At 36.5% G+C, this 17,489-nt stretch overlaps 2 protein-coding genes and 1 long non-coding RNA gene across 10 annotated transcripts; 2 read left to right on the top strand and 1 right to left on the bottom strand.

Moving 5' to 3' along the window:
• Window positions 1-2,742: 2,742 nt before the first annotated feature.
• On the top strand, window positions 2,743-6,434 carry LOC113286780. Of its 7 annotated transcripts, XR_003329516.1 has the most exons (9): window positions 2,743-3,006; window positions 3,120-3,271; window positions 3,410-3,463; window positions 3,574-3,693; window positions 4,412-4,467; window positions 5,115-5,251; window positions 5,367-5,417; window positions 5,506-5,674; window positions 6,120-6,434. It is a non-coding gene; the product is annotated as an uncharacterized LOC113286780 (long non-coding RNA). The 7 variants fall into 7 exon arrangements; XR_003329514.1 differs by lacking the exon at window positions 3,120-3,271 and having other exon boundaries at window positions 2,743-3,040; window positions 3,574-3,742; XR_003329519.1 differs by lacking the exon at window positions 3,120-3,271 and having other exon boundaries at window positions 2,743-3,040; window positions 3,574-3,742; window positions 5,136-5,251.
• Window positions 6,435-9,389: 2,955 nt separating this feature from the next.
• LOC113286783 (serine/threonine-protein phosphatase 2A activator-like) lies at window positions 9,390-12,787 on the top strand. 2 transcript variants are annotated; one of them, XM_026535397.1, is made up of 2 exons: window positions 9,390-11,163; window positions 12,417-12,787. In XM_026535397.1, coding segments are annotated over exons 1-2 (1,350 nt in total). In that variant the 5' UTR covers window positions 9,390-9,814; the 3' UTR covers window positions 12,418-12,787. The 2 variants fall into 2 exon arrangements, with proteins under 2 accessions (XP_026391182.1, XP_026391181.1); XM_026535396.1 differs by lacking the exon at window positions 12,417-12,787 and having other exon boundaries at window positions 9,392-11,181.
• Window positions 12,788-14,720: 1,933 nt separating this feature from the next.
• On the bottom strand, window positions 14,721-16,607 carry LOC113286782 (tyrosine/DOPA decarboxylase 1-like). The gene has a single exon (XM_026535395.1). The coding sequence runs from the start codon at window positions 16,401-16,403 to the stop codon at window positions 14,847-14,849; it is 1,557 nt and encodes a 518-aa protein (XP_026391180.1). The 5' UTR covers window positions 16,404-16,607; the 3' UTR covers window positions 14,721-14,846.
• Window positions 16,608-17,489: the final 882 nt, after the last annotated feature.

Genomic DNA, 17,489 nt, shown 5'->3' on the forward strand with positions numbered 1-17,489 from the left:
GGGATTCAAGCACTAGATAATCTTTTCATCTCCTAGAGTTCAAAGACTTATGTTCACTCTATGGTTAGATTTTGAGAGAGTCTAGCACTATGTAAAGGTTCAAAATCGAAAGAAACCTTTACTTATACACATCACTATATAAATCTTGCTCAATGTTTTAAAAATATAAGTGGGCGATTGTTGGAAATATATGTTTTAAATCAAAACAAAAAAAATGTATTTCCATTTATTATTTTAATAGTCTTAATAATGTTCTTAAAAGAAATTTATTTTGTTATAAATTCCTTGCCGTTTCATATTAGAAGAGTAAATGATTTCTGTTAAATCATATTAATGTTTTCATTAAACTCATTTATAAGATCCTTTGACTATAAAATATATTTTGGTTGGAAAAACAATATAAAGTTTTTCTTTAATGTTTTTGAAGTTTTTAAAGAAAAAAATAAGAGTTTAGAGAGAAAGAAAACTAGTGTATGATTATCATTTGTTTTTTATAATTTTGATTTTGAGCAAGAAGTAGAAGTGTACAAGTATCACATACTCTCAAAGTGCAAGAGTAATTGTGAAAGAGATTTACTCGACTGTTTTATCCTGGAGACGACGCGACATGGAAGAAATGTTTGCACAATTTTGGGCAGAGCCGCGAAACGTCGTAAAGAGAGCGACCTGATCGTGACTCAGCCATAACATTATTTGTTTGGTTTTTCTTTGTGATTATTTTGCAGGCGGATTTCGGCAATTGTTCCAACAGAATCATTTTAAATAACACAGTTTTAGGTGCAATTGCAACATACTAGATTTTTATTTTCTATATGTCCCAAAAGCCCGTTGATAGAATTGATCGTATGGAAAGAAAATTTTGTTTTAGAAGAGGAAGTTAGTGCAACTCTCAACGTGGAGTGAGAGAAAATAAAGTGTTCAGGTTGTTGATAGGTTTTATTGGTTATCGGATCTTTTATCCAACCTATACGTTCCTGGCTTCCTGCCGAGATAGTTGACGTTGTGCCTGATCCGTATCCAAGTTGGTATACAAAACATAAGGCCCAAATCCAACAAAGTTTCCTGCGTAGCCTAGTCGTTTTTTTTTTTTTTTGAAAAGGAAAGGATATACTATATTAAAGGAAAAAAGAATACTTACAAGTATATACAAGGGAATAAGAAGATCCCGCAAACCCCAGAAAAAAACAAAGAAGCTGTATTGTATTGTGTTGAACGTATATTTGCATACAAGTGTATAGCTCATGATTCAAAATTAACATTGCTCATGATGTAAAATCTATCATATGATCCAAATTCAATTATATTGGCTTGATACACATTCCCATTTTTGTTCCCATTTATATTTCCAGCCTTCCGCCATGTTAAATTGACATTGACATTGGCGGGAACCAGATTTAAATAGCAGAAAAATAGAACCACCAGAATCCCCTTCCACTGCCCTAGAAACCCCCAATGAAGATCAATAAAGCCAACCCCCACCACCACCATCAACAACAACAACAAAAACGGATAAGAGAAGCAGGGACAGACCCAAGAAAGATAAATTTCCTTTTAAGGCCCGGGCTAGAAGCTTTGGTCGAGCAGAATTTTTTTATTTTTTTTGAACGATTTTTTGGGGGACCATGGTTTTATTATGAGCAAGACATTAGAAGTAAATCTAGGTCACTCTTTATCTAGATATTTATATTAATACCTAAATTACTCTCCTCATTAATTTTGGGTAATGATTAGTTAGTGTTAATAATAGTTAAAGATAATTAGTGAGATTAAAAAATCAGATGGTTTTTTTTTTTAAAAGAAGTAGAATATTGAGAGAGTAAAGTTAGAGAAGATGAAGAATGAAAACATGAAAAACGATGGATTTTAACAACCACAATCGGAGGAAGAGTATTTGGGTACCCAGGTATGCTTCAAACTTAGATAATGTTGGTTGAATTGGTCCAAATATTCATAAAAATGTAAATTTTTATAACAATTTCCTGCTAGGTTCAGGTAGTTCGGTTACTAAGTGTGAAGAACCGGTAACCGAATACGTAGTTCGGTTAATAAATGTCAAGAACATATAACCGAACACAGAGTTCGGTTTCTTTCTTCAAACACGCAGGTAACCAATCTTTAGCAATAAGATTTACAGAGGTATGTTCGGTTGGTTCGCAAACTTCAACACAACCAAGTTCCCAACCGAACTGCAGGTTAAAAGTAACCTAGTGTTAGAAATTCGGTTGGTTCGCAAACTTCAATATATTTTGCGGATCAACCGAACTGAGCTTATATATGCACATATGCAATTAGGAAAACGTTGGATTACTACGAAATTTATTTCTTATCGAATTAGGTAGAGTTCGGTTACGAAGTTTCAACAGTTTTGTTTTTTTGTATCGAGGGTACAGTTCGGTTAAAGTAAAAACTTAACAATTTTGCGATCCAACCGAACAACACTTGCAAATGCATATATGGAATTAGCCCATAGTCACTACACCAAATTCAGGGATTAGCAACTCGAAGTCGCAGCAGCTTAGGCCGTGTTGCGAATTTCAGTTGCAAAAAATTCGCATTAGATGAAAACAGTTACGAAACTCGCAACTGTTCAGTTGCGATTCGCAACAGAATGGAGTTATACGCGTGCGACTCGTGTGTGTGCTGCCCATACTTTCGATCTGACTCGGTTTCAGCCCATTCAGATTCATGGATTCAACTTCAAAAATGACTATGGATTTATCATTATCGAGACCACTTCTTATCTTCTCTACCTCTCATTCTCTTTTCTCTTCCTCTCTGGTTCTCTTCTTCTCTTCCTCACTCTCTATGATTCAGGCGAATTTTTTTCTGGATCATAATAAGTCACAAGTAATAAGTCGCTTGTGGATCAGTATTAGGTTTTGCTTCCTCTTTTTCTTCAAACAGATCCATCACAGATGAAATCCTAGATCTATATTTTTGAGATTTCTTTTATTCGTATCAATATGAAGAAATCAGGTCCTTAGAAAGATTTCTCTATTTGGCGAGGTTAGTTTGCTATAATGGAAATACTTACATATAGGTATTACTCAATTTCTATTTTGATTCTTAATCTGGGTTCTAGGGTTTCTGATAACGAATAAATTGATTTTTTTTTCCAGTTTGGTTTGTGTTGAAAAGGGTTTTGAATGAACCGCTTCAACAACTTCATGTGAAATAACTTATAAGGACTTTCTCTGACTTCAATTTCTCAAATTAGGGCTTATTCAGTTTAACATTTTTTGTTATTTGGAGTTCAAATTCGCAGCTTTGGGTACTTTCGATTGATTTTAATTGTTTATGTTGTTAGTAGACGTTCAATTTTGGTATGGGTTTTTAGTTTTTCTCCTTGTTTTAAATTTGTATTGCTGTACTTTGATCAGCCTGCTGACTTGTTGTATGGCTCTTCTAGGCAACTAGAATCACCTGTGAGCAACGATCTATTTCTTGCATCAGTGAACCTAAGGTCTGATTACCTCTTATTTTGTTTTGCATTTGGTATCTATTTCTTGCATCAGTGAACGTAAGGTCTGATTACCTCTTATTTTGTTTTGCATTTGGTTTGGTGCTTTCCAGGTATCCGCTAACATGAAACTGTTTTGGAGGTTTTAGCGAATGCAGATGTAGTGATGTGGGATCTTGAAATAAGTTCAGAGCTGAAGTCGGCATGTAATTCTGCGCTAATGAAACTCGTAGGTGGGTATAGATTCTATTGGCCATGTTCGTATAGACTGTTCTGAAGTTGGTATGTATTTCTGTATCTCTTGATTTTACATAATGTTAGATGTTTGCTTCACATAAAGGTTGTCAAAGTACCATTTATGACTCTCCTACATGTTTTTAGCATAACCAAAAAGAAGTTTTGCAGACACCATTGTATAATCCTATGACTATTTCAATATTCTATAATCTTTCCACGAACAAAACATTATCAATTTCTAGTCCAAGGTATCAAACGTAGAAAGCTGCACCGGCGAAAAACTTCTCAGAACATGGGACATACTTGTTTTACTGGATTGATAACATTTTGAGAATTATGCAATTGGCTAAAATCCTAATTAAATTACATTCATGTTTAACCTATGAAGGGTTATGTGTGCTAGACCACCTAACTTTAATCTGCCAGACGATGAGAAACAAGAACTCAGGTGCTACACTTGGAACGAGTTCTTGACTATGACTCGCATTATAATCGCATGAAAAAGTAGTTTTTCAATTCTATTTTACTATGATTTTTGTTTTACATCAACAAGTAAAGGAATCAATCAGATGCGTGATGCATTACTGCATATTTGAATCTACCGTTCTTTGCTTGCTATGCATTACTGCATATTTATATCTAGATTTAGAAACTTACGTGCTACTGCTAAGTTATTTCTTGAAATGCTAACTCAATGTGGCTTCTGCCTACTAGGATGGCGCATTATGACCTGCTTAACTGGATGCTCTCTTTTCAACTTCGCCAGAAAGGTGATATTTTAAAACTAGATGTTTTTCTTATTTATTTTACCTCATTACAACCTGCTGAACTAGATATTTTATATTCCTTCGTATGTAGTTGGTGCCTCACTCTTTGGGCGATTTTTTAATAAATTTTCATAACTGCGCATGTGCACATGAACAAAAGAAAGAAGAGAAGCAAACAGGACAAATTAATTTGAAATACATTTTATGAATCAATTTTCATTTGACTGTGCTATGTTAAGTAAATGTAGAACATTAGCCACCCAACTCTGCTGTGTCAGTATTGATCTTAAAGTTTAGGGTATGGGATTGATGATGATGACATAGCAATATTTTATCTAGGTATACTTCATTTGAATATAAAAAGTTTCAGTTAACATAATAAATTCAAGATTAGTCTAGTGTAGGAAACTAATTTTACCTGGTATAGCGATGTTATTTTTTGGGTTCAGTTGGTGCAGGTCGTTGCTATGCTTTTTTTAAGTGTCAACTTCTTTACAATCCAAAAATTGTTTAATGTTATACAGTTGTGGTTTAAGTTATTGTAAAGTTATAACTTCTAGTTTTTATCTGTTGCGTTATTGACTGATAGAGATTGTATTGGATGTAAGGTTAGAAGCTGACGCCGTTTCATTTTTCTGTGTTCTTTATAGGTTTAATTTTTTTTTTCCCAGGAAGCTATTCTGCATCTGGGAAATGTTGAATTTTCTCTTGGTAAAGAGCATGATTGTTCAGTTATTAAGGATCAGAAATCTAGCTGTCATCTTTAAACGGCTACTAGTTTATTCATGTAAGTTGATTGGTTGTATACTTGGTAAAGATGCACTTTGATTGGTTGTATATTCGATAGTTCAATTTGGAAATGTCTATTAAGTTGTAACTAAAGTTATTCTATTTTGCCTCAGCTGAGCAGTTCTGCATTAATATTGCCAGTGAAAAGCTTCAGAAACAATGAGGTACGTGAAAATGTTTTGTTGGATACCTCTATGTGTTTGATTTTTTTACATAATTTCTTGTCACTCTCTTTCCTACACATTTCAGCAGGTGTTTAAGATGGAGCAGGCAGAGTACAGCAAGGAAAAATTATTTAGAGCTACATTGAGTTCACTGACAACCAAGGTGTCTTGGATTTGATAACCTAGAGTCATAACTCTGGAGTTATGATTTTTGACAACCAAAATGCTTTCACTATCTTAGCATTGATGACAACAAGGTAAAACAATTTTCTTCCAACTTATTTTTTCTTTAATGGGAGTTAAATGTACAGTATGTTGTTCCAAGAAATGATTCTTTTAAAAACTGGACTTCAGGAGCTAGATTCCTTTATTTGTTCCTTGAATCTTGTTCTTCTATTTGTTTGATGTGGTTAATTTGATTTCCTGAAGGGCATTTTACATCTGCAATAATGCCTTAGGCAATGCATCATAATTATTTTACGTATCAATTGTTTTTTAAGTTGTGTACTGTTACCATGTTGGTTTCTTTAAGGTTGTGAGTTTTTGGTTAACTCAACACCCGCTGGGTAAAGTATTAACATTCAAAACATGGAATATCTCTTATGAAGTTAACACATCTATATTATGTTAGGAATGAATTTGAGTTGCAGAATGTTTTGTTTCAAGACTACGTTACTAATGGGATGATTTCACTTTTTGCAGTGATTGTTGGGGAAGTTGCTGATGTTGCAACTTATGCATTTGGGCCAACTATAGTGGTCACTCCTCTTGGTGCACTCAGCATTATTATCAGGCACGAAACAAGTTCATTCCCCAAGTTATGTGTATTTTTTTCTCTTCAGTTTTTGGGCCAAGTGTCATATTCTCTTGCATTACTGCACTTGCAAAACATAGAAATATCTTATGGAAAAAAATCCTTTTCATTTCTAGTTTTATTTTTTTGTTCAACAATTTTTGTAAATTACATTGCTTAGCTAAATTTGGTTCTAAAACAAAGGTATCTTGATTTGGATTAAATTTGACTTTTAATAGGGGTAACTTGATTTTGTTACAGGGAACTATAATTTGGACCGGTCAAAAACCACTATTTTTTTTACCATACAAAAAATTCGCAACTGTTAGAAACAGTTGCGTCCACCTAATTTCACAACAGTTTCAAACAGTTGCCACTTTTTCACGTTGCAACAGTTATTAACTGTTGCGACCAAAACTTTGCAATGCCAAAGCAGCCGTTGCGAAAAATTTGCAATGCCAAAGCCCCGTTTAGCCGAGTGATAGGCCCGCCCCTGAAGAGAAGATCAAGTTAACGAGCTCGGGAATATGGCGGGCGTGCAATGATATTTTGGACCCTTTGGACCGAACGAAATGCGAGAGATTTCAAGGGTACTTCGGCCGGTCTCCAAGGTCTAGTTACCAAAACCTTTGAAAGGCTTATATTGATCTCTCATATGTCACTAATAAATCAAAGTAAATCTTCATAAATTACACATTGAATTATAGAGAGTAAATGTTACTAATAATTCAATAAAAATTATTCGAAAAAAGTCTTCATATCAGGTATATTGTGATCCATCAAAAAACCAGGCTTGATCCAATTATCGACATTTTTAAATTATGTTACAAAAATTATAATTAGCTAGGAAATTGCTAGTCAGGTTCCTTCCCTTAATAAAGTATACTGCATGATTAAAAAATAAAATAAAGTATACTGCAAAATTACCCCGTTCTGACTATAAATAGAGACTTAGTTTATCTTCACAATCACAAACTATCAAGTTTCCTAAGTAATATATTAACTTTCAAAACACTTGATATTAATCATCGGCCATTGATCATGGCAGCAGCTCTTAAGAATCTCTTTCTCATTGCAGGTTTCTTGTTCTTTGCATCCATTATATTTCAGTCCGTGTAAGTATAAGTCTATTTTGGGTTGATTAATTGTATTTTCACTCCTTTTCCGATGGGTCGAATTCTCAACTCATATCTTGTTTCATTTTTGGATGATATATATGTCGTGACGTGAATGCTTTCTATAAGTGGGAAGTGAGCGACGGAGAAGGTGGCTTTCGAGTTGAATCTTATGACTCTGGAGCTTGTGATGGGAACGGGATAGTGGTTAGTGGTCGCCATGTCAACGACTGCGACACGTGTGAATCTGAATGTCAGGGTTTTAGCTCACTATTTGACATATACTGTGCTAGGTGCCATACAGAATCTCCTGATAATTACGTGTGCGAGTGTTATGCGCGTACACCTTAAAGTGGCCTAACAAGCTCCGATTGCAGTTTATAGCAAGCTCGCTCATAACTGTTGTTTGTCGCTGTTTGTTTTGTTGATCTGCTGATGAAACGCTGTTATTGGTATAATAGTTTTCTGATCACCCTATCAATCAATAAAAGAATTCATGTTGATGTTTGTGTTTACCTTTTCTTGTTCTCATAAGTTTTCTGGTATAGCCAGCCCTTCACCTACCTTTTCTAGGGTCACATCACTGCCCTGGTCAAACCACCCTAATTAGCAATTCGGGATACGGATAGTAGTTTGAGACGGCGTACGTACGAGAATTATACAGATTCAGATGAATCGGATTCGGTCAAAAATCCGGTCAACGGCTCGTTGTTCGGACAGTAATTCGGAACAGCATATGTACGTGCATATTCGTTTTATAAATGTGAGTTCGGCACTTAAAATTCGGTTTACATATATGATAAATTGATAAGTATTATGACCTTAGTACGAAACTAATTTTATATGTATATGATTTATAAGATGGAAAAAACATTTTAGTGTGATTATTTAACAAGAAGTAAACAATTTAATCGCATAAATGTATTACAAAACGAGTTTATAGACTTTTAAACGAAAACCAACACATAAAACATTGGTTAAACAACTACCAATAGAAAATTTTAACTGAATAACTGTATTTAAATATAAAGTATATATAAAATCAAACAAAAACCAATCAACAAAACCCTGGTCAGAGAGTTACCTACGGGAGAGCGAGGTTGGGTGTCCGAATCTAGTTCGGAAATATCATTCGGATTCGATCAGTTCGGATACGTTCGCGAATCATTCGTGAAGTCCATATAATCCGGGAACTAGATTCGGAATTCAAATAGTTTGGAAATATCATTCGGATCAATTCGGATATGTTCACGAATCATTCAGGAATGATTCAGAGAATTACTAACTAGGCACACCACTGCCCTATTTTTCTTGATTTTTACCCTAACACCACTATGGATCCAGAAAGTGGAAAGTTTTGGAATGTTGGTTGCGAGATTCTTCTTGCAAGGATCAAATAAACATGTCTTGGTCTCAACAATTCCATGGGTCAGCTGCGTTTAGATTGGATAAGAAACTTGATTCTACAAGAAAAGATTTGTCTCTTTCGAACAAAAATGTTTTTGGAAACGTTTAAGAAAACATCAAGACAACATCAATTAACTCAGTGGAAGTGCAAAAGGTGGAACAAAAAAAATCAAGGAATGGCTTGCTAGGGAGGAAAAATTCTACAAGCAAAAATCAAGAGACATCAGATTTCATGAAGTGGACCAAAACACCGTATTTCCACCGATTAGGGGTGTGCAAGGGACGGATGCGGTTTAGTAGTCACTCGCATCCAAACCGTCAAAGTTACAGATTTGGAAAATTCAACCTGTCCGGCCAATCATCCGCGGATCAGCGGTTGATACGGGTTGGATACGGATTAACCACGAATTCAGTAAAAAAAATGTAAAACATGTCTCAAACAAGGATAAACTCTATAATTATATTATTATCTGAAATTGTGTTATGGTTGGATTGAAGCGCCAAAAAAGGTGAGAAGAGTGGAAACTTTCTGTTCTCGGGGAAGGGAGAACGTCCCCAAGATGAGGAATAAGCGGGAGGTTGATGGTTTTACAGTAGACAAGAGAGGAGGAGAGGAGTAAGAAAAGACACCAAGAAAGAAGTCTTCTTCCTCTTCTTCTTCTCCCGTAACTATTGACGCCTGTTGTTGGGGAGAGAAAAAATGGTTCCAAGTTTGTTTAACTTTTAATCATCATCTTAGCATCATCATTCATCACTATCATAAATTTAATAAATATCACTATCATAAATTTAATAAATCTTACGGTGCGGATGAATTCGTGGATTTCAAAATCCAACCGTAACCAAACCGTTAAAAGTGCGGATTTGAAAACCTCATTCATGTCTGGCCCATAGATCTTGCGGATTGGATTTCACCCGCAATTTTGTTGACGGATACGGACGAAATGTGCGGTTCCAGAAAACGAAAGGCCCAAATCCAACAAATTTTCCTCCAGAGGAGGTTGGCCTCTTAAGTCATTTCACTGGCGGGAACTAGATCTAAATACCAAAAATCGATCACACTGAAGAAGCCATCAGAAAAAATGGAACCACCAGAATCCCCTTCCGCCGCCCTGCAAACCCCCGACGAAGATCAATCAAGCCAAACCCCGCCACCACCATCTCCACCGCTACCATCAACAACAACTCATCAATGCCTTCCACATTCCACTACCACCACTACCACAACTGCAACAGCTGCCCTAGAAAACCCCGACGAAGATGAATCAAACCAAACCCCACCACCACCATCTCCACCGCTACCATCAAATACAACAATCCATCAGTGCGTTCCACATTCCACCACCACCACAACCGCAAAATGCTTTAACTGCGGTGGTCCAGCAGAAATCCCACCACCACAACCAGTATGGTCAGAAATCTCACCACCACCAAATTACAGACCAATTCGTGCTCCAGCTCTCAATCTCCCCCCAAACTACTCACAACAAGCCATCATCGACACTCCAGTTCCCAAATCAGAAAAAGTCTCAGTCATTTCACTTCCTCATAAATTTAAAGCTCCATCTAAGAAAATCCGTGTACCAGATGATATGAAATCTTTCATCAAATCCGATTCTGCAAATAACTTCATCGGATTCATAGTCTCATTAAGCGAATCAATCCGTGGGAAGAAATTATCAGAACCGTGTCATGAATCGGAAACCCTAAGCTCAATCTGTTCTGTAATGGATAGTCTTGTGAGTTTGGTTGATGAGATTCCACCTATTCAACAAGCTGGAAGGTATGGCAATTTTGCTTATAGAGATTGGTATGATAGATTGCTTGCAAATTCTGAGGATTTGATGTTGAAATTTTTACCTGAAGATCTTAAATCGAGTACTAAAGAGCTTGTTCCATACTTTACTGATTCATTTGGGAATTCTGCTAGACTTGATTATGGTACTGGTCATGAGACGAATTTTGCTGCTTGGTTGTATTGTTTAGCTAGAATGGGTGTAATTAAGGAAGAGGATTATCAAGCTGTTGTTTGTAGAGTTTTTATTAAGTATCTTAGTGTGACGATACAAACTGTTTATGATCTTGAACCGGCGGGATCGCACGGAGTTTGGGGTCTAGATGATTATCATTTTCTTCCGTTTATATTTGGTTCGTCGCAATTGATTGATCATAAGTATATGAAGCCCAAGTCAATTCATAATCAGGATATATTGGATAATTTTGCCAAGGAGTATCTTTATATTTCGTGTATTGCGTTTGTGAAGGAAAAGAAGAAGGGAGTATTTGCCGAGCATTCGCCTTTGTTGGATGATATTAGTGGTGTGCCTAATTGGGGTAAGGTGAATGGTGGGTTGCTTAAAATGTATAAGGCTGAGATAATGGAGAGTATCCCAATTATGCAGCATTTTCTGTTCGGTTCGCTGCTTGAATGGTAATTAACGTTACTTGATGATCTTGTCATGTTTAGCTTACACTAATAGGTACTTTGATGGTAACAAGTTGAGGACTTGTGTTTCCCAAATAATTGCTGAGGTAGGACGCCTAATTGAATTATTATTGCTGATCTTAATGTTACTGTTTGATTTACTGTAGTTTTGATCCATGTCCATATTTTTTTTTGTAGCGTTGGTTCTGGATATGTGCTTTGCTTGGCGTGATTTTTGTTTAGTTTTGTTCTTAATTTGCACATACTTGTCACTTATGCTATGAGTTGGTCAGTCTTCGGTTAATGAGGAAATTCAAGGGGTCAAACCTATTTGGCGAAACTATATAATTCAAGGCAGAGTATTCTGCAAAACGATAGCATTTGAGGCAGAAATGCTATCAGACAATGTTAGCTTAGGATCTGAAATTATTGCTAGTCCGCATGTTGCTATTTATTTATTTTTTTGTTGACGCAAACAAGCCACAGATGTATTAGACTGGAAAGATCAAGTTTCAGCAGTCCAATCTGACAACCTCCCTTTACAAGTTTATCCAGGATAGCTGGGAGATTCTCCAAAGAAGTAATAGAGATTTAGTTATCTTAGCTGCTTTGGCTGTATTATCATCCTTGTTGTTGCGCGATCTTTTAACCAAAAAGACTGACCCATGCATAATACCTAAAGGTGATGCTTTGTTTATAATACAATGGCCAGATAGAGCAGTTAATGCATTGTTTATAGACTTCGCTACTGCTAGATTTTTTGTCACAGAACATTAGTAAGCTTCGTTTCCTTGGCCCATATTGCAGCTTCCTTCATGGCCAGGAAATGCATCATTTTTTGCAACATTTTCTATTTCTGTTCGCTAGTTCAATGGTAATTAAACTTGATGATCTTGTCATGTTTAGCTTCCACTATAGAACTTCAATGGCAGTAAGTTGAGAACTTGGTACTCTCAAAATTGCTGAGTTAGCACGCGGAATTGTATTGCTGTTAGTTATCTTAATTTTAGCATTTGATTAACTGTAGTATTGCTCCATGTCAGTAACTTTTGTATCGTTGGCATTTGGATGTGTGCTTAGGTCAGTCTTTGTTTTAATAAAGAAATTCAAGGGGTCAAACCTCAGAATTCTGCAAAACTATAGCATTCAAGTCAGAGGGTAGATATGCTATCAGACAATGTTAGCTTAGGGTCTGAAACTATTGTCAGGCAACATGTTGCTCTATATTATTTTTACTTTGTGACACAAGCAAATTGCAGATGTATTAAACTGGGAAAGATCAAGCCACAGCAGTCTGAAGACCCTTTATTTGTAATATGATTGACCCAACTTACAGCAGGGAATGCATCATTTGTAGACTTCGCTACTGCAAGATTATTTGTCCGAAAGAGAACATTCATTTCCTTGACCCGTTTGACAACTTCCTTCATGGCCAAGCTTTCTGCTTGTTCAGCATCTAGACCTCCTGTGAAGTATCAACTCCTGAAGCCACGGCATGTTCCTGCAAAATCATGAAGCGTTATTCCAATTTTGTGTTACCTGTGTGTTCTTTATAAGAACCATCCACATTTATGTTAAGTTGGTTAAACAGCAGGGCTCCAGCTATGCAACTCTGTAGTCCTGGTTGTATTTTTTTTTTGGTAACTGAAAGATTGAATTGAAGATTAAATAGAGTTTACATTGTTTGCATCCTCTTGAAGCTGATAGATAATTTCATCAGGAGGAGCTAATAACCAAAACCACTAATAAATTGAGACCTAGCTAACTTAGAAAGGGAATCTGCTACTTTATTTTTCTCTTTAGGCACATAGGAACATTGCCAAGATGGATGAAAACTTAATAAGTTTTTAATGTCTAAAATTAAGTTCTATAATCTCCAATCAATACCAAGAGCGTCTTTTAATACTGCGTCCACTACAAGTCTTGCGTCCAGCTCAAAAATCACTTTCTCCATCTTCTTCTCTAATGCCCACTGCATTGCCTCCCATAAAGCTTTACACTCCGCTTGTTCTGGACTAGTCCCAGTCGTTAAATAGATGCATTTTGATCCATGATGCGCACCTGCAAAATCTCGACAAATTAGTCCTACACCTCCGGTATTATTTTGAGAAATAAAAGAACCATCAGAATTAATTTTAAGAAAGCCAGGTGAAGGTGGTTGCCAATGGATGTTGATCCTATTATGTGGTGCAAGGAGTCTATAGTTTGTAACTGGTTTATAATCTAAAACAGCAAATTCTCTCTTGCATTTCTGAATAATGTTCTCTGGTGAAAACGCTGCTCCTTTGAAAACCTTGTCACATCTGGTGTTCCAAAGACACCAAGCTATGATTCCTATATTGCAGAGATCGGTTTCTTGAATCTGTCCATCTATTACTCTATCAAACCACCCACAAATTCATTCAGATAAGATGCTACCCTGAGCAATGTGCAAACCCATAACTGCAAACCAGACTGCCTTAGAAATGGGACAGTCAAGGATAATATGAGAAGCAGATTCCAGTTCATAAGCGCATAGGGGACAACTGTAGTTATTATCTTGAATAATTCCCATAAGAGTATCTCTTGTAGGAAGAATTTTCTTGAGACATTTCCACATAAATTGATTGGTTCTTGGGAGTATAGGTAATTTCCACAGCCTTTTAAATATTCTTTGCATTCTTAGACCAACTGAGTTATCTCCATTTCTTTCCTTGAGCAATCTGTTATATGCTGACTTGACTGTAAACCTTCCATTTCTTTTCAAGAGTCCACACCAGCTTATCTTCTTGATATTTATGTACAGAGATTTTTAGAATTAAATCTGCAACTTGTGGTTCAAAGAGGCTAGAGATAAGACCAGAATTCCAACCATCATTTGTTGCAGAAAAAAGTTCATGAATATAAGTATAGTTCTGATAATGAGAAGCACTATCTTTAGGGATAGGAGGAAGATTAATTTCAGGTATCCATCTGTGTTGCCATATCATTATCTATTTCCCATTTCCTACACACCAGCAGCTGTGAGCTTTTATGAAAGGAAATTCTGAACTAATACTTTTCCTGGTTGTATGGCAGTCTTTGTATCTAGCATGGATTTTCTAATTAAAAATGAATGTTAACAGTTGCATGATGATATAATTTTTTGTTTTGAAAGCCCTTTATGCATCCATCTTTCCATAAATTCCAAACTGCATACATCACGAGCTGTGTCCGATATTGATATTGATCTACACTGGTAGAATTTTGTTGCTGGAGTTGAGACAAGTTTTGGGTTGCTTCCACACAGAGCACAATGGTGTTTGCATCAGTCTTGTTACTTGCACTGACTGAATTTCACTTTAGTGGTAACAAAAGACATTTCCAAATGAAAAGTCTGACTGATGAGGAACTTCGGACCTACACACCTTTTTCCAGACTTGGCTTCTAATGCCAGAGGCTTGAAAAGAAGTAGGTTGTTTTGAGTAAGAGCATTTTAAGTGGGAAAAAGACCCTTTCAATCAAGGCGTCCAAATCATAGCATCTTCTCCTTGTTGAGTTAATAGTTGCAGTAGTAAATTATTGGTGGAGCACACAACACATTGTATTGAAATGAATGGTAATTTCTTTCTCAACTTTTATGTAAACGGATACAGAAAAATAGGTAGAAAATAATTGAATAAATATATGGTGAATTAAGAATACAACAGAAATTTATGTTAATCCCAGGATCAACAAACATCGTCACCTAGTGCACCAAGTATGGCATCTGTATGCTCCTGTACCACCTTCCAAGCCCCAGTCACATGTCTTTCCTCTGTCAGTGTTGCCCCGACGGAAAACCGAATCATGTAAACCACTCCTACAACAGCATGAGTCATGTATATCTTCCCGGACGCATTGACTGATTCAAGCAATTTCGCATTTACCTCATTTGTTTGAGCTTCAATGTGATCATCTTCAACTATTTTTTTCCTAAAAATGGCAGCTGGTTTAAGGCGAAAGCACACCATGGCAAATGTTCTAGGAACTACAATCTCAAACCTGTTGTCCATAACAATGAGCCCCTGAAAGTGCTTAGCCATTTTAACATGACTCCTAAGGAAGGTTCTTAAGTTAGCAACTCCATAGCTGCGAAGTACTAACCAGAGTTTCATGGATCGGAATCTTCTGCTGAGCACTATTTGCCAATCTTTGTAATCAATAACTTGTTTGGAATCAGTTGCTTTGTTCTTCAAGTATTCTGGACTTGTTGATAATGCCTTGACCAGGGAGTCGGAGTCTTTCACCCATAAACAACAACAGTCCAAGGTAGTAAAGAACCACTTGTGTGCATTTAGACTAAATGAGTCTGCATCTTCCACACCATCGATGAAGTGCCTGAACTCTGGGCAGATACAAGCACTTCCAGCATATGCAGCATCTATGTGAACCCAAATACCGTACAATTTTGCCACCGCGCAAAGTGGGCCAATAGGATCTACGGCTGTTGAAGAAGTTGTTCCGACGGTAGCACAGAGAAACAATGGAACTAACCCGGATTCGATATCAGCAAGAATTGTTGATTGAAGTGAATTTGGAGAGAGCCCGAAATTTGTAGCCTTGGACGTTTTAATAGCGCGGACGTTCTTCGGGTTAATGCCAGCAATTTGAGCAGCTTTCTGTAGTGCACAATGGGTTTGATCAGAAGCATAAATAACCAACTTGTTAATATTTTCTCTACCAATTTTGTTCAGCATCTTATCTCTTGCTGCTGTTAGAGTACATAAAATGGCTTCACAAGTAGTCCCTTGTAAGACCCCGCCTCCTCCTGAACTTCCATCTGTTGAAAAGAGAAATGATTTGGGAAGCGTAAGCATCTGGCCGAGCCAATTCATAACAATACTCTCCAGCTCAGTTGCAGCTGGTGAGGACATCCAATTAAAACCAACTACATTAAATCCAGTACTTAGCATTTCCCCTAGGAAACCAGCGATAGAACCACTAGAAGGAAAATAAGCGAAGTAATTTGGACTTTGCCAGTGAGTTAGACCAGGAATGATATCATTTGTGACATCTTCAAGAATGGTTTCAATGGATTCAGAATTGTATGGAGCTGATTCAGGCAACCGTTTTTTCAAATAACCGGGTTCGACTTGGCTTCTGACTGGATACTTCTCAACATTTTTGTAGTAATCAGCAAGGAAATCAATAATCATGTGACCTTGCCTTCTGAATTCATCTGGATCAAGTGGATTTTGCGAACACGGCGACATACTCTCAAGGTTATTAGTTGGAAGACTTCCCATCGTTACTATCAGTTTTGATGATTAGTGAGTGAGATGGAGAGAATTGGTATTGAGTTTAGTGAAGAAGTAGTAAAGAAAAAATTAAGTTTAAGGTGGAGGATTTATATAGAGAGGATAAAGTTTGAGATGGAGAGAATTGGTATTGAGTTTTGATGATTAGTGAGTGAGATTAAGAGAACTTAAGTTTTTTATTACTGAGATTGAAAAAATTGATGTTGTGATTAATGAAGAAGAATGGAGGATTTATATAGAGAGAATAAAGAACATGGAAAGAGCACCTTTAACGTGGCTTCAAGGAAGTCAACATTAGGTACTGAAGACTGAAGTGGAAGCTCACTTTTACCTAATCAACACATTTTAAGTCATCCATTCCATATTGCTACATTAGCTAGTACAGTCTTAATGACCGATGCATGAAAGTGACAGAGTGAGAAGAATAAAGTATTTTACAATGAGACTGGAAGAGTGGGTAAACACTCATTGACATTTAAAGTTAAAAATTTTCTTGACATAGAAAACGGAGTCTGCTGGGAATGCAATTTGCAATTTTGCACATGGGAATTCATATTAGTATATGCAGATAAGACTCCACACTGCTACACTTAATGATGCACTAGTAAAAAGAATTATTTAAAAATGCGGCATGACCAAGAATGTTGGTAAAGTCATGATCTCCATTTACGGATTCATAGTTTCCTTTTAAGTAATATTTTTAAAATCAACGTAGCATCCTTGCTACAGGGGTTACCAATATGTTTCTTACTCCATTAGCAAGGATGATGTTTCTTACTCCTTTGTAATGAGTATATAGCAAAGAAAGAACAAGTATTTCAGGGGATGGAACTTATTAATGCTAATACTTCGAGTTGGTGCAGAACAGAGGACCAAAAATAATCTTTTGATAAAGTACGCTAAGCAGCAACTTAAAATGACAGAAATCTAATAGATAATATATCACTTCAAAAGAAACTAAAGCAAGTTGAAGGGCCACTAACTTGTACTCGAGGACTCTGAAAATCATCCATAGTGGATACAAGAGCTGGTAGCACTCTTTGATGGTATTGTACTTGCAAATGAGGACCCAAA

The sequence above is a fragment of the Papaver somniferum genome, chromosome 6 (assembly GCF_003573695.1).
Source record: "Papaver somniferum cultivar HN1 chromosome 6, ASM357369v1, whole genome shotgun sequence".
Taxonomy (NCBI): Eukaryota; Viridiplantae; Streptophyta; class Magnoliopsida; order Ranunculales; family Papaveraceae; genus Papaver; species Papaver somniferum.

What these genes read in the sequence shown, in the direction of transcription:
- LOC113286783 (XM_026535396.1), top strand. Translation starts at nt 9,815, where the DNA reads ATGGAACCACCAGAATCCCCTTCCGCCGCCCTGCAAACCCCCGACGAA.
- LOC113286782 (XM_026535395.1), bottom strand. Translation starts at nt 16,403, where the DNA reads ATGGGAAGTCTTCCAACTAATAACCTTGAGAGTATGTCGCCGTGTTCG.